The sequence below is a fragment of the Sardina pilchardus genome, chromosome 9 (assembly GCF_963854185.1).
Source record: "Sardina pilchardus chromosome 9, fSarPil1.1, whole genome shotgun sequence".
NCBI lineage: Eukaryota > Metazoa > Chordata > Actinopteri > Clupeiformes > Clupeidae > Sardina > Sardina pilchardus.
Window position 1 is genome coordinate 32,847,775 of NC_085002.1, and position 14,452 is coordinate 32,862,226.

Consider the following 14,452-nt stretch of genomic DNA (forward strand, 5'->3'; position numbering starts at 1 on the left):
TGTTATGTTGCACGCAAGCCCAGCAGTCTGTAGCCTACACCTGCCCCATCTTGTGACATCATAGGCGTTGTTGTTGAACGGCATTGTGGTACTGAAACGCCCCCACTTGAATTTCAAGTCTCATTCATTACAGAAGTAAAACCTGTTTTACTTTTAACATTACGTGGCATTCACATGTCGTTGTGAAAGATATATCGATGGATAATTGCCGACCCATAACCATTTGACCGATAAGATATCTGCAAGACCACTTCAGGCAGCAGTGTGATTTGGTTTATGTTAGCTACGAGGGTGTTAGCACCTTTCAACACTGGTAAGTGCAGTGGCATGCCAGGAAACAGCATTGCTAACTAGCTAATGATTTCATTTTTGTATTGTTCTACGGTGGTTTAAGAATCTTTGTTAAATCTACAAAACCAGAAGGTAGTTATATCCCTGTTGTATTGTCACAATGACTACACTAAACTAGGTCACTAAAGCAACTGTGTGAAGGTAACATTAAGCTAGCATCTAGTGTTAGCTTGCAAGCTGCGCTAAAGTTAGTCGACTGTAGTTTATTACAATTTGCCAGATTGACTTCTCAGTGTGAATTAAGTAGTATCCTTTTGCGGCGCTGCTCTCTGTCATTCTCTCATCAGGAGTTTTGAAAATGGTAATGTTATTTGTAAAAACAAAGTACAAGGTTTGGAGTTACGTTGCCGTTAGCCATCTGGCTGTTGACATAAGAGTTCATTCAGACAACCTCTTGCCCGTTTAATATGTTTGAATTGTATAAACGAGGAAAGTTATGACTTAAGTAAAGTTGATCGTGACGGGTTTCTCTAACGTTAAGTATGTGTTTCGTACATATATGGTGCTTCATTGCCTCTGGTGCAAGAACATCGTTTGACTCTATTTCATCATACCAGGTGTTCTCACATCGGACCCCATGCTCGGCGGCTCAATTTTCTTGTTTATTGCACTAACCTCCCTTACTGTGGATCCACGATGAAGGCTTTGATTCTGGTCGGTGGTTATGGTACACGATTACGACCCCTAACTCTCAGTGTGCCTAAACCCCTTGTGGATTTTTGCAACAAACCTATTCTCCTGCATCAGGTGGAGGCACTAGTGAAGGTTAGTGCTCTTTCTTTCCCTTGCCGACTTCCCTTATTTATAAATACCTTTGTAAATCACATTCCAGAACTTTTGTCATTATAGATGTGTGATCTGATTGACACCGAAATGTGCGTGATTGCCCCAGCGAGCAAAGAGATCTTCGTGTGTGTGTGTGTGTGTGTGTGTGTGTGTGTGTGTGTGTGTGTGTGTGTGTGTGTGTGTGTGGCTATGTGAATGAGGCTTACTGAGATTGTACTCTCTTTATTAAGGCTGGAGTGAGCCATGTCATTCTGGCTGTCAGCTACATGTCTGAGTTGCTGGAGAGAGAGATGAGGGCACAAGAAGAAAGGGTAAGCTCTGTCCCCTCCATTTTGAACTGCGAGCAAAAACTCTGCCTCCTTTAAAGTACCATAGGCTACATTATGCACGAAAGGCTCTTCAGGTAGCTCATTTATTTCTGGTGGAGCGTACCACTGTTGTAATGGCACCTTCTGTTATATTCTGCTCCTTACATCTTCACTCTTACACTGAATAGCTTATTTGCCTAATAATAAAATTGTTAACACATGTATAAATCCTTCTTTGTCGTAATGTGCTGATTCACTCAGTACAACACCCAAACAGGTCTGTGTAGATAGACACTAATAGGCTGTATGCACAGAAGACTGTTCAAGAGTACAAAGAATGCAATGTACGTGATGTTTAATGTCCGCAGGCGGCTCCACATGAGCATGCTTCAGGTGCTTGTTGACATTGAACCGTAAACTGGTTTACTGACTTCAACTAAGATAGTGCACAGAGCCCATTACCTTTCTTTTCTGGAGTGATTGTTGTTGTTTACAGACATATTTCTCTCTCTCTCTCAGCTTGGTATTACAATTTCACTGTCACATGAGAAGGAGCCTCTGGGAACAGGTCAGTAGATGTGTCTAAAGCTGACAGTGGTAGAAAGTTCAGGTATCATTCTGTGCCAAAGCTTAACTATAACAAATCTCAAAACAGAACCAATGTATTCTCAGTTAGCCTTTTAAAATGATCAGATTAGTCAATAGAATATGCCTTTGGAACATTAGATGAGTGGTTTCTGATAATGGGCAATGTAAATATTGCATTAAAGATCAGCCACTTCTTTCTACAACAGTTGAGAACCCTTTTGCAATTATGTAAGCACATAATGTTATCTGAAAACTGCTGCCCTAATTAAGAAAAAAAAAAAAAAAAAAAAACATGCAACTGATCTCAGCTGGCATTTCAGTGGAGTGGAAGTGGAAATTTCTAAATGACTCCAATCTTTCGACCGGTAGTGTACATAGTTAATAGGATAATATAGACACATACGTGAGTATTGTGAACTGAGTTTTGTTTTGTTCACCTGATATAGTTCGTATTGCAGTTTTGAAACTTAATGTGTTTGCATTAGTGCAGTTCAGACATGCTATTTCTGTAGGAAACCTGTAGCCAATTACATACCTGCAGGTAGGACTGCTTCGAAAATAGGATGATGAGAAAAAACATTATTCTGGCTAAGCATTCAGGAATACTATAATAAATGTGCAGTAAGCAGAATGTAAGCATGGCTGCATGTGGAATTGTTTACAGATCAAAATGACATAAGCCTAACAACTGTTTTCGGTTAAGGCTATATGTTAAGGTTATTAGTGTTTTCTATGTCTGTGTCTGTTCCTTCATAGCTGGGCCTCTTGCTTTGGCGCGAGACTTGCTGTCCGACAACGAGGAGCCTTTCTTTGTACTCAACAGTGATGTTATCTGTGACTTCCCATTTGAGGACATGTTGAAGTTCCACAAGCATCACGGCAAAGAGGGCACCATTGTGGTAAGTGGGCCATTTGACCATACCCTGCTTTTAACCTGTTGTCCACTCTACTGTCTTTGCTTGGATTATCTAAGGCATCAGGCGTCAGCTTCCCTCCCTCAAAGACCTTTACTCATCTAGGATGAGGGAGATGGTGGGGAAAAGCATGGCCGACTCTTCTCAACCTGGTTGCTGTCTGTTCCAGTTTTTTTTTTTTTTTTTAATCTCTCAATGGAGTCTGTGATTACATCCACACACTTTTGTTTTTGCCTCTCATCTAATGTACACTGCTCTGGCATTTTCAGGTCCCTAAAATGGAATGATTTGAAAACGCTGTCAGCTGTGTATTCATTTGGAAACTCCGTCTTTGCGTTTTTATGTTGTTAGCCAATCTGCACACACCTGGATATAAAGTAAAAACCCAATGTTCCCTTCCTAATTAGACTGCATTAGAATGCAACATGGAGACAGAAGTACAAGCTCTTGTTGCCTTTGTAGCACCAGTAGTTACATTAAATCATGCATTTTGGGGGGTGCTGTGGCGCAGCAGGCTACAGCGCCCGTACCATTTACGGGTCTGAGTGCCCACGGGGACCCAGGTTCGAATCCGGCCTGCGGTCATATCCCGATCCCACCCCATCTCTCTCTCCCACTTGTTTCCTGTCTACCACTTCACTGTCCTGTACTAATAAAGACAAAAAGCCAAAAAAATATACTTTTAAAAAAAAAAATCATGCATTTTACAATGCTGATGATTGCATGAATGTCATTGATTTGTACGAATGATCGTAGGATTAGTGCTTAAGGTGTCCCCCCAACTGTCTAGGTGTCCCTTCCACACAACATTTTTAAATTGAAAACGCACTGTGTGGAAAAAGAACGTGTTTAAAAACAAAAACGGTATTGCGTGGATGTAGCCTGCGAGAGAGGGCTCTTTAATGACTTGAACCAACCACCACCTCTTTTTTCTTCAAGCCATAGGCCCAAATAAGGACACCTCTCTACTTACAATTTGACTAATAAAGAATTCTGCATTGTATATGACAGGTGACTAAGGTGGAAGAGCCATCAAAATATGGAGTTGTGGTGTATGAGGGAGAGACGGGAAGCATTCATCGGTTTGTGGAGAAGCCGCAGGTTTTTGTTTCGAACAAGATCAATGCTGGGATGTACATTTTTTCACCCTCAATGCTTCAGAGAATTCAGGTAAATTCTAGAAGTGAAATGGCTGAAACTAGCATGATATAATACTGGAATATGAGGGATGCTTGATTCTAAGACTGACTTGATTGTAAAGGCATTAAACCTGCTATGTTAAAAATACTCCTTGAACATTTTAGGCCAGACCCACTAAGTGTGTGTGTTTGTGTGTGTGTGTGTGTGTGTGTGTGTGTGTGTCTGTGTGTGTCTGTGTGTGTGTGTGTTAATGTTGTCTAACAGTTAAGGCCGACTTCAATAGAGAAGGAAATTTTTCCTGTGATGGCAGAGCAGGGACATCTCTATGCCATGGAACTCCAGGGTATTGTGATGAGGTTTTGACTGATAAAAAATAACCTGATTTTTGTGCTGTACCATACACGTTCTTACTGAAACACCAGTGTAAACATTAAAGGGATATTCCGCCATTTTTGGAAATACGCTCATTTTCCACCTCCCCTCGAGCAAAACAATCGATATTTACCTTGTTCTCGTTCATCCAGCCATTCTGTGAGTCTGGCGATACAACTTTTAGCTTCAGCCTAGCATAGATCATTGAATCGGATTAGACCATTAGCTTCTCGCCTGCTAGCTTCATGTTTAAAAGTGACTAAGATTTCTGGTAATTTTCCCATTTAAAACGTGTCTCCTCTCAAGTTAGAAAGTGCAATAAGACCAACTGAAAATGAAACCTGGCGTTTTTCTAGGCTGATTTGACATGGAACTACACTCTCATCTGGCGTAATAATCGAGGCAACTTGCAAACGTACCATAGGCGCAGTGATATCGTACGCAGCATCTGAAAATAGTCCCCATAGACAACAAGCAATAGTAGTGCCAGTAGTGTGCAAGTTGCCTTGATTATTACGCCAGATGAGAGTGTAGTTCCATGTCAAATCAGCCTAGAAAAACGCCAGGTTTCATTTTCAGTTGGTCTTATTGCACTTTCTAACTTGAGAGGAGACACGTTTTAAATGAGAAAATTACCAGAAATCTTAGTCACTTTTAAACATGAAGCTAGCAGGCGAGAAGCTAATGGTCTAATCCAATTCAATGATCTATGCTAGGCTGAAGCTAAAAGTTGTATCGCCAGACTCACAGAATGGCTGGATGAACGGGAACAAGGTAAATATCGATTGTTTTGCTCGAGGGGAGGTGGAAAATGAGCGTATTTCCAAAAATGGCGGAATATCCCTTTAACCCTTTGTTGCCTGCACCGAACATTCCATTTTCTCATACTCAATGGCCTCATGGCACAAAAAGGTGTATTGTGTGATTATGCTACATGGCAGAGATACAATATACCCACCACTGTAATCAGAAGAAACAGGGCTTTCAAATGGTATAAAATATAGCTAATATATTTGAAGAGAACATACATATTTGTAAAATATATCTTCAAAATTCAACCCCAAAAAACACGAAAATATCAATTAGTCAAGATTAATCTCATTTTTCCCCCAATTTCTGTTGTAGGTAGAGAAAAACCTAGAGCATGTTAGGGATTCACAATTTTGTCCTCTATTCGCTGAAAAAAACAGAACCAATCTGTCACCTTTTGTTCAAATGTTATGATAAATTTATTGGACCTTTGCAGATGGCACTAAACATTCCGTTTTTCATACTTGATGCCCCCGTGACACAAAAAGGCTTGTTGTGTGGATATGCTAGATGCTAGAGATATAGTAAACCCATCATTGTGATCAGAAGAACTAGCCCTTTAAAATGGTATACATCATGGTTAATAAGTTTAAGTGTAACATACATTGTTTTTAAACAATACCTTCAAAATTCAACCTTAAAAAACACGAAAACATATATTTGTCAAGATAAATCTTATGTTTTACCTAATAGCTATCGCAGATATAGTGTGTGAGTTATAGACAATGTTGTGCTCTCTTCAGTGAAAGAAACAGAATCAATGTATTACCTTTGGTTCAAAAGTTATGATCAATTTACTTATAACTGCAAGTTGAAGTGACGAGTAGAATTTTTAAAAAGTAGAATGCTTTCATTCCCTGATTTAAAATTCAACTCCAAAATACACAGATATGTTGGTCATGTAATAAACATAAGTGTATTTAACCATCTCAGTTGTATAGCTAAATGTGGCATGTTTTACCTTGCCTTAAGAGCCAATAACCTTTTTGAGTGAGGAAAGACTAAAGGTGAAGTAAAGACTAGCTGATTGAGAATGCTTCTCTCTATGGATCATTCTGTTACGAAAACAAGAATAGAGAAAAGACACTGACACACGATTTCTAATGGAAAAAATATAGTTCAATTTTATTTTAAAATGGATAAATTATATTAAATCTTTAAGAACCCAGGTATAACACTTAAACATTTACAAACAAGCAGTACTAGAACTACAAGAGTAAGAAGACAACACTGTAACAAGCGTCTACGCTTCCTACCTGACATGGGCCTGTCAGGGAATGGCTAACCAAACCCAAAATAGATTGTCATAAGAATGTTAATTAGTAGAAATGTAAATATAAATGTAATGAAATTATTACCACTATTCCTGTCATTATTATAACAAGTAATAATCTTGTAACGATACAAATTGTGCACATGCGCAGTTTTGCAAGCGCACACACAAACAAAAACATTGTTACTCAGCTGAGGATGTTGGGAGATCACTCCCCTCCTCCTCCTCTTCTTCCACATCCTCTTCACCCAGTAGCTGGCTATCCAGGTACTCCTCCATGTCCATCCCTGCATGATCCTGTAGTTGATGACCTGGAGCTTCTCAGCAGTCAGTTGTCTCCTTTCCCTGAGAGACCATCAACCGTGCATACTGGCTCTTCTCCCCCTCCCATCTAAAATAATGAGGAGAAAAAAGATAGGCCTGTAAATAACTTACTAGGTTGTTACAATACAATCTGAATCACCTCAAACTATGTCCTTTTTCACTAAAGACACGGTCACTGGAAGGCTGACTGATGACTTGGAGAAATAACACACACACACAAACATAGTTACCCAGCTGAGGATGATGGGAGATTACTCTCCTCCTCTTCTTCCACATCCTCTTCACTCAGTAGCTGGCTATCCACATACTCAGTGTCCATCCCTTCATGATCCTTGATGCTCACCGATAACCTGGAGCTCCTCTGCGATCAGTTGTCTCCTTTCCCTGAGAGACTCCATCAACCGTGCATACTGGCTCTTCTCCTCCTCCATCTAAAATAATGAGGAGAAAAAAGATAAGCCTGTAAATAACTTACTTGGTTGTTACAATACAATCTGAATCACCTCTATGTCCTTTTTCATCAGTCACTGGAAGGCTGACTGATGATTTGGAGAAATAACATTAGCCTGTGAACTCACTTGAAGCAAGTTAGTATTAAATCCTTGACTAAGCATTACAGACCAGCTTGCAAACCAACACTAATATAAGACAACTTGAGCAAGAAAATAAGACAGAAACCATCTAGAGAGCACATGTATGCACACACACACCGTGTTATTTCGTGGCAGCGTAAAGACGAAATATTGCGTATCGACGTGGAGTAGAGAAAATACCCACTTGACATGTTAACGTTAGTTGGCAAGTATCGCCATAACCTTGATCAAGAAAATTATAGTCTACGATCTAAGCAATAGCTATGACACATTCACACGTCTTCATATGCAAAAGTAGCCGACAATAAACGAAAACCTTGCGCTAGACCCCTGGCACAATCATCACGTTTGGATACATTAGCACCTTTCATGTTTGACAGATCATATCTAGCAAGCTAATCAACTTGGCTGCATATAACTGTAAAATGTGGTACATATTTCGACGAAATAACTGGTTTATTTGAGAATAAAATAGCCTACCAATAGATGTCCGTCACATAAGGTGATATAGATAGGGCATTTGAGCGAAACTGATCAGGAAAGGAGGGCGCGTCCCGGGCATGTCGAACCAAAAATATATCTGGAGCTGGAAATGTACAGCTAGCGTGCTAACGGTAATGATTGCTGTAGTATTACCTGACAAGCTATTTCGTTCAAACTTGAATACATCTCTAAAGTAACAGTCCTAGTAGTTAGCTTTCCACGTTTTCCATGTTACCCCCCAAGAAATCATGGAAAATAGTAACAGTTTACTAAAGACAACAGTTTGCGAAAACACCAGCAACCAGCTGATGTGAACACACGCAAAATGGTTATATACACACGGCGCAATTACTAGTAAAATGGCTAAATAAAAAACGACGAAATAACTGGTTTATTTGGGAATATAATAGCCTACCAATCAGGTGTCCTTTACATGAGATTATATAGATAGAGCATTTGAGAGACACTGGTCAGGACAGGAGGACGCGTCGTGGGCAAAATATTTCTGGAGCGAGAAGCTCTACCTAACTTACAGCTAACGTTATGAGTTGCTGTAGCATTACATGACAGGCTATTTCGTTCAAATTGAATACATATCTAAAGTGACAGTCCTAGCAGTTGGCTCATCATGTTTTACACATCGTTACCCCCCAATAAACATTGAAAATAGCAACATTTTACTAAAGATAAGAGTTTGCTAAAACACCCGCAAATGTTGCGAGCTGAAGTAAACACAGACGCATATGTTACGGTCACACACTCACGGTGCAATTACTGGTAAAAATAGCTAAATAAAAACGATTTTGAAGTAATAACGTGGATAGGTACAATAACAACACATAAAAAGACTGTTTTACCTCAGTTCATCCACCAGTTTGTCCTTCAGACGACGTTATCATGTCTGATGTATGATGACAGCTAGCGTTGCTCCTTCAGATGCAGCAGGCAGAGGGACATTTCAACTTCTTGTTTTCTCTTCAAGTAGTGAAACAAATTCGCGCCACAAATCCCTTAACCAATCATATCACTGTAAAGCTTGTGATGTGACGTTTATGAGGAAGTTTTCATTTATAAAATCAGTTGAGGTATGGCGGAGTTATTAGACTCAACGTCATCGTTCCTGGAGGAACGATATTTACGTGGTTCGTCAACAAAGGGTTAAGTCATATTTATAATGATTTACTGTGACTTTCACCAAAGTTGATATTTAAATAAGGGTCTTAGTTAGTTGTGTTGACATCATGCTGTTTGTGTGTCAGGGTTCTGGATGGACATCGGCCAGCCTAAAGACTTTCTAACCGGCATGTGCATGTACCTGCAGTCTGTTAGACAGCAGGCCCCAGAGAGGCTGCGCACTGGACCTGGATTTCATGGCAACGTACTTGTGGTGAGACCGCTGATCCATACAGTGATCCATCTTGTCTGGGAAACATGTTTGAGCAGTAATAATATTTAGGTTGAATTCAGGTCAACATAATATAGGACCATATATCATATAGTTTCTCGAGGTCACCGGGTAATGTTTGTGCGAAAAAATGGAAACAGTCAGTTTTACCTAGCTTGAGTTGCTTGTTCCAACAGATAAAGCAGCCAGGCAACCAAGTGCTACACTTTGGGGGAATATGCGTGAGCCCTCATGTTCATGCCCCCAGAGTGTAGTGGTGCAATTTGGCCTTATTTTCAATTAAGTTTGTTGATGACAGTACCATCTCGATCATGCCTTAAATAAGTGGCTTTCAGGGTCGGAACTTGTACAGCTGTTGGTATACAGTATAACAGGCTTATTGAACTAGTGGCCTGTGAGCTGAATTCAGACCATTTTAATTTTTCAAACGGCACGAAACAAAGTGGCCATGGAGTGACCGCGGAGTGTATTATATTTCGGAAGGCCAAAGGCCAGAGTCCATTACGACGCCTGTACCACTGTTGGCACGCGTTGTTAATTTGCTGCTATAATTTCCACCTTTTCGTCAGTGAGTTTTCCTCTTCACCTCGATCCATCCTAAATGGGCTTGGCCCCAGATAAGACGGTGACATTTCTGGATTATGTCAAAATATGATTTCTTCTTTGCATGGTGTTAAGCCAGTGTAGTGGATGGAACATCAAACTGATTTAGATAATAGATTTATGATTTATGATTTATGATTTATGATGATTTAGATAATAGATTTTGTTCTAGTCTATGCCAAGTTGGAGAGGCCCGCCACTGAAATTAATACATTTTCTTTAGAGTAAACCACTTAAAGTAGCGATCCTTGGAGAATTGAATGGCATAACGTTTTTGTCGTATTTAGCAGTCATCTCCCCATGACCCACTAGCTACCCATTGCATGAGTTCACTGTAAAAAAAAAGCTCTCTGTAGGCAGCCCAGGCTCCAAAAACTAAAAGAAAACAAAGTGGGAATACTGAAGAGAGGGGTGAGCTACCTCCCTGGTGTGTTTCATTTGGTTCTTAATGTACTTTGTTTTGGAAAAAAGCTTCTGCTAATAAATTGACACATAAACAAACATGACTTCTTGCGCAAATGCTGACTGTTATTTTTTCAAGTATATTTTTTGGGGCTTTTATGCCTTTAATCAGATAGGATAGTAGAGAGAGACAGGAAGTGAGTGGGAGAGAGAGTTGGGGTGGGATCCGGAAAGAACCACCGGACAGGGAATCGAACCAGGGTCGCCGGCGTGTGGTGCAGCTGCCCCAGCCAGTCGTGCCAGTTTTTTGGGCTTGACTGTACCTTTTAAGCCAAAGCTAGACTGATTGTTGTATTTTGTGGTGTGAGCTCACCCAGCATGGTGTGACCTCAGCATGGTGTTGATGATGATGCCTGTAATGTGTGTTCGTGCAGGACCCAACGGCAGTGATTGGGGAGAATTGCAGTATTGGACCAAATGTGACTTTGGGGGCAGGTGTTGTCCTTGAGGACGGTGTGCGCATTAAGCGCTGCACTGTGCTGAAGGGGGCCCGTGTGCGCTCCCACTCCTGGCTGGAGTCCTGCATCGTTGGCTGGAGCTCCTCTGTAGGCCAGTGGGTGAGTAAGGAAACTGGTCCTCATTCTTTGAAGCACACCGTTTCTTTGTTCTATCTATTTTCTATTGTCAAAGAGAAACTTAATCTGTTACTGTTCAATTTCTTCCATAATGGAATTGTGAAATAGTGGAAAGTTCTATTGAGCAGCTATAACCACGCATGCATAGCCCATGTATAACAAAAGCCTCTGACCATTTCAAGCAAATTGATTTTTGCATGAACCATTCTAAAGCAACCATCCATTTCCGTAGGTGCGGATGGAGAATGTGACCGTGCTGGGTGAGGATGTGATTGTCAATGATGAGCTCTACCTCAATGGGGCCAACGTACTGCCTCACAAATCCATCACAGACTCTGTTCCTGAACCACGGATCATCATGTAGCCTGGACCTTGCCAACAAACATCACCCTCAAAGTGCCCAATTATGTGACAAACTAGTCAGAGAGGGTGAGGCAACTGATGGAATATCTATGTGATTGGTTGGTTGTTAATTGATTTGTGATGGGGAAGGAGACTGAATGATTTGTGTACTACAGAAGAAATTAAACTGAGATATGCATCATAGTGGGCACTAAGTAGCACTAATTCTATGGAAGGAATGCAAGCATCAGTTTGGTGTCTTGGTATAAGTGAAGACATATTAGTGGGATTGCATATGGGAACTCCACACACCCATGGAGGAGTTGGGCATAAGGTCAGGACATCACATTGCCTTAAGACCAGTTGGGATGAGGGTTACTTTTATTATGCATTTTTTTCTGTCTTGCTTTTTGTCTTCTTTTTTGTAAGCTTGTAATCAGTTTTTGCCTTCCAGTGTCTTATGTGTGATGGGTTGTATGTTAGAAATACAGACTGGTCTAGAGTTGTTACTTTGATTTTACATAATTATTTTAAGAACCCAACATTATAACAAGTTTCCCAAATGTGCAAAGGTGGTTGCTAAGGCTGCTCAGTTGCAAGTGTCATTACTTAAAAGTTTGTATTCTTTTATCAGTAAACAATGATCAAGATCAAAGACCATTTTTCAAACAAAGAAATTATTATGCACCTTTGTCATTTCTATCAGTGGGAGATTCAAGTCTCAACATACACTATATTGGCAAAAATATTTGGACACCTGCCTTGACTCGCATATGAGCTTAAGTGACATCCCATCCTATAGAGTTTAATATGACGTCGATCCACCCTTTTGAGAGAAAGTGGAATTTATCTTTAAGTCCAATATTCTAATATGTGGATTAATGTTAGGCATTTAGGCCCATATTCCAATGTGTGATTTAAAACTTTGTCTTTCTTACTTGTCTTTCTCTCCATTATTTGAGACACTCAGTCTACTCTAATCCATGGCTGTTGACGTGAACAGACACAGTCAGGCGCCTTATATTATCCATGTTTAGGAACAGTACAGATATCATAGAGTGCCACTAGAATCATTCTTTTAGTGTCAAAGTGACCCACTAGTGAGAGTTTTAAATCACACATTGGAATATGGGCCTAATGCAGAACATTAAAGGGATAGTTCGGATTTTAAGACACGAAGTTATATGGGTTCCCTGTCAGCAACGTTGTGCATCAGCACTGACTTACCCCTCGACAGCGTCCTGTGAGCCGAGATCCAGCCGGTTTTTGATCGTTTTTGATGCCGGACTATTTTCTTCAGCAAGTTTCTGGGGTCACGAAAGTAAAGTGTTTTTCTTCTCAAAACCATATGCGTTCAACAGAGTGATATATTGGCACCACAAAAACGTTGTCCAGCTGTCAGTAGCGCGCAGTGATAGGAATCGCGAAAAATAAGTAAGTGATAACGAGGTTTGAATTTTTCCTGGACAACGTTTTTGTGGTGCAAATATATCACTCTTTTGAACGCATATGGTTTTGAGAAGAAAAACACTTTACTTTCGTGACCCCAGAAACTTGCCGGACTACTTTCTTCAGCATCAAAAACCGGCTGGATCTCGGCTCACAGGACGCTGTTGCGGGGTAAGTCAGTGCTGATGCACAACGTTGCTGACGGGGAACCCATATAACTTCGTGTCTTAAAACCCAAACTATCCCTTTAACCCATATATTAGAATATTGGACTAACAGCTTCATCGTAAAGGTGTTGGGTTTAGGTCAATACTCTGTGTGCAGGCCAGTCAGGCTCATCCACACCAAACTACTATATGTCATCCATCTCTTTATGGACCTTGCTTTGTGCACTGGTGCACAGTCATGTTGGAACAGGAAGGGGCCATCCTTGAACTGGGCTTGGCCCCTTAGTTCCAGCGAAAAGAACTCTGAATTCTTCAGCATCAACTAAGAGATTTTGGACAATTCCATGCCACCAATTTTGTGGGAACAGTTTGAACAACATGACTGTGCACCAGTGCACAAAGCAAGGTTCGTAAAGACATGGATGACAGGAGTTTGGTGCGGATGAACTTGATTGGCCTGCACAGAGTCCTGACCTCAATCTGATAGAACACCTTTGGGATGATTTAGAGCGGAGACTAAGCGCCAGTCTCCTCCTCCAACATCAGTGTGTGACCTCACAAATGTGCTTCTGAAAGAATGGAATAAAAAAATCCCATAAACACACTCCTAAACCTTGTGGAAAGCCTCTCCAGAAGAGTAGAAGCTGTTATAGCGGCAAAGGGTGAACCAACGTATGAAGAATGGGATGTCACTTAAGATCACATGTGAGTTAAGGCAGGTGGGCAAATACTTTTGGCTGTGTAGTGGATGTTGAATCCCTATAAGCAAGGAAACATTTCACTAGTTCTAGGCTGATCATGTGACTGAAGGTATGGTAAACAGTGTTCCTCAATATTACAGTGAAATTTGTCTGTTCAACAGATGCATAAACACCTGGAAGTATGCTATCAATGTGCACAGAAGTGTATGGGACAGCTACTGCTGAACTAACTTTCAAATATATTCATTTATGATCTAGAAGCATTTATATTTCCCCCCAACAAAAACACCACTGACAGCAGCATTTTAAGTGTTTCCTTTTGCATTCATAAAGAATTAGACATCTCTCTTTTGTCTTCAGTGTATTGCATAATAGAAGGCCTTTCATAATATGGGCTTGGGATTCTATACATGTGCATTGGGTTTCTGACAGTAACGGTCACAAGGTGGCAGAAAATGCACACAAACTGAACAAAGAATAGCATGCAAGTTCTACATGCGCTGGACATGGTGTAACATCCCAGGAAAAATGGAAAAGACACATCAGACTAGGTGTAGCTCCAATTAAGGTATTTTAGATTATGTCCTTACATATTACTGAATTGAAGTCTCTCTTCCATTGCTAACAGTTCAGTGATTTGCCAAGCAGATATGTACAATCTAAATAGACCTGACTATGCTTATATGATTCATTCATTACTAAGCTTCTCTCCCATTCTGTGTCTGCTTCCTCTGAAAGCAGAGCTGCCCTGACAGATTTTGATGAATAAGGTGGACAGGCATCTCAGCCTGAAATTAAATTTTTTA

General features: G+C 40.5%; 1 protein-coding gene across 1 annotated transcript; it reads left to right on the forward strand.

Moving 5' to 3' along the window:
• Window positions 1-60: 60 nt before the first annotated feature.
• On the forward strand, window positions 61-11,831 carry gmppb (GDP-mannose pyrophosphorylase B). The gene is made up of 10 exons (XM_062544826.1): window positions 61-313; window positions 909-1,116; window positions 1,368-1,448; window positions 1,965-2,013; window positions 2,790-2,932; window positions 3,959-4,117; window positions 4,352-4,430; window positions 9,202-9,329; window positions 10,787-10,969; window positions 11,220-11,831. The coding sequence occupies exons 2-10, from the start codon at window positions 988-990 to the stop codon at window positions 11,349-11,351; spliced, it is 1,083 nt and encodes a 360-aa protein (XP_062400810.1). The 5' UTR covers window positions 61-313; window positions 909-987; the 3' UTR covers window positions 11,352-11,831.
• Window positions 11,832-14,452: the final 2,621 nt, after the last annotated feature.

Coding starts and splice junctions, on each gene's coding strand:
- gmppb (XM_062544826.1), top strand. CDS start 988: ATGAAGGCTTTGATTCTGGTCGGTGGTTATGGTACACGATTACGACCC. Junction 1,449..1,964: donor TGAGGGCACAAGAAGAAAGG/GTAAGCTCTGTC, acceptor TCTCTCTCTCAG/CTTGGTATTACAATTTCACT. Junction 10,970..11,219: donor GCTCCTCTGTAGGCCAGTGG/GTGAGTAAGGAA, acceptor CCATTTCCGTAG/GTGCGGATGGAGAATGTGAC.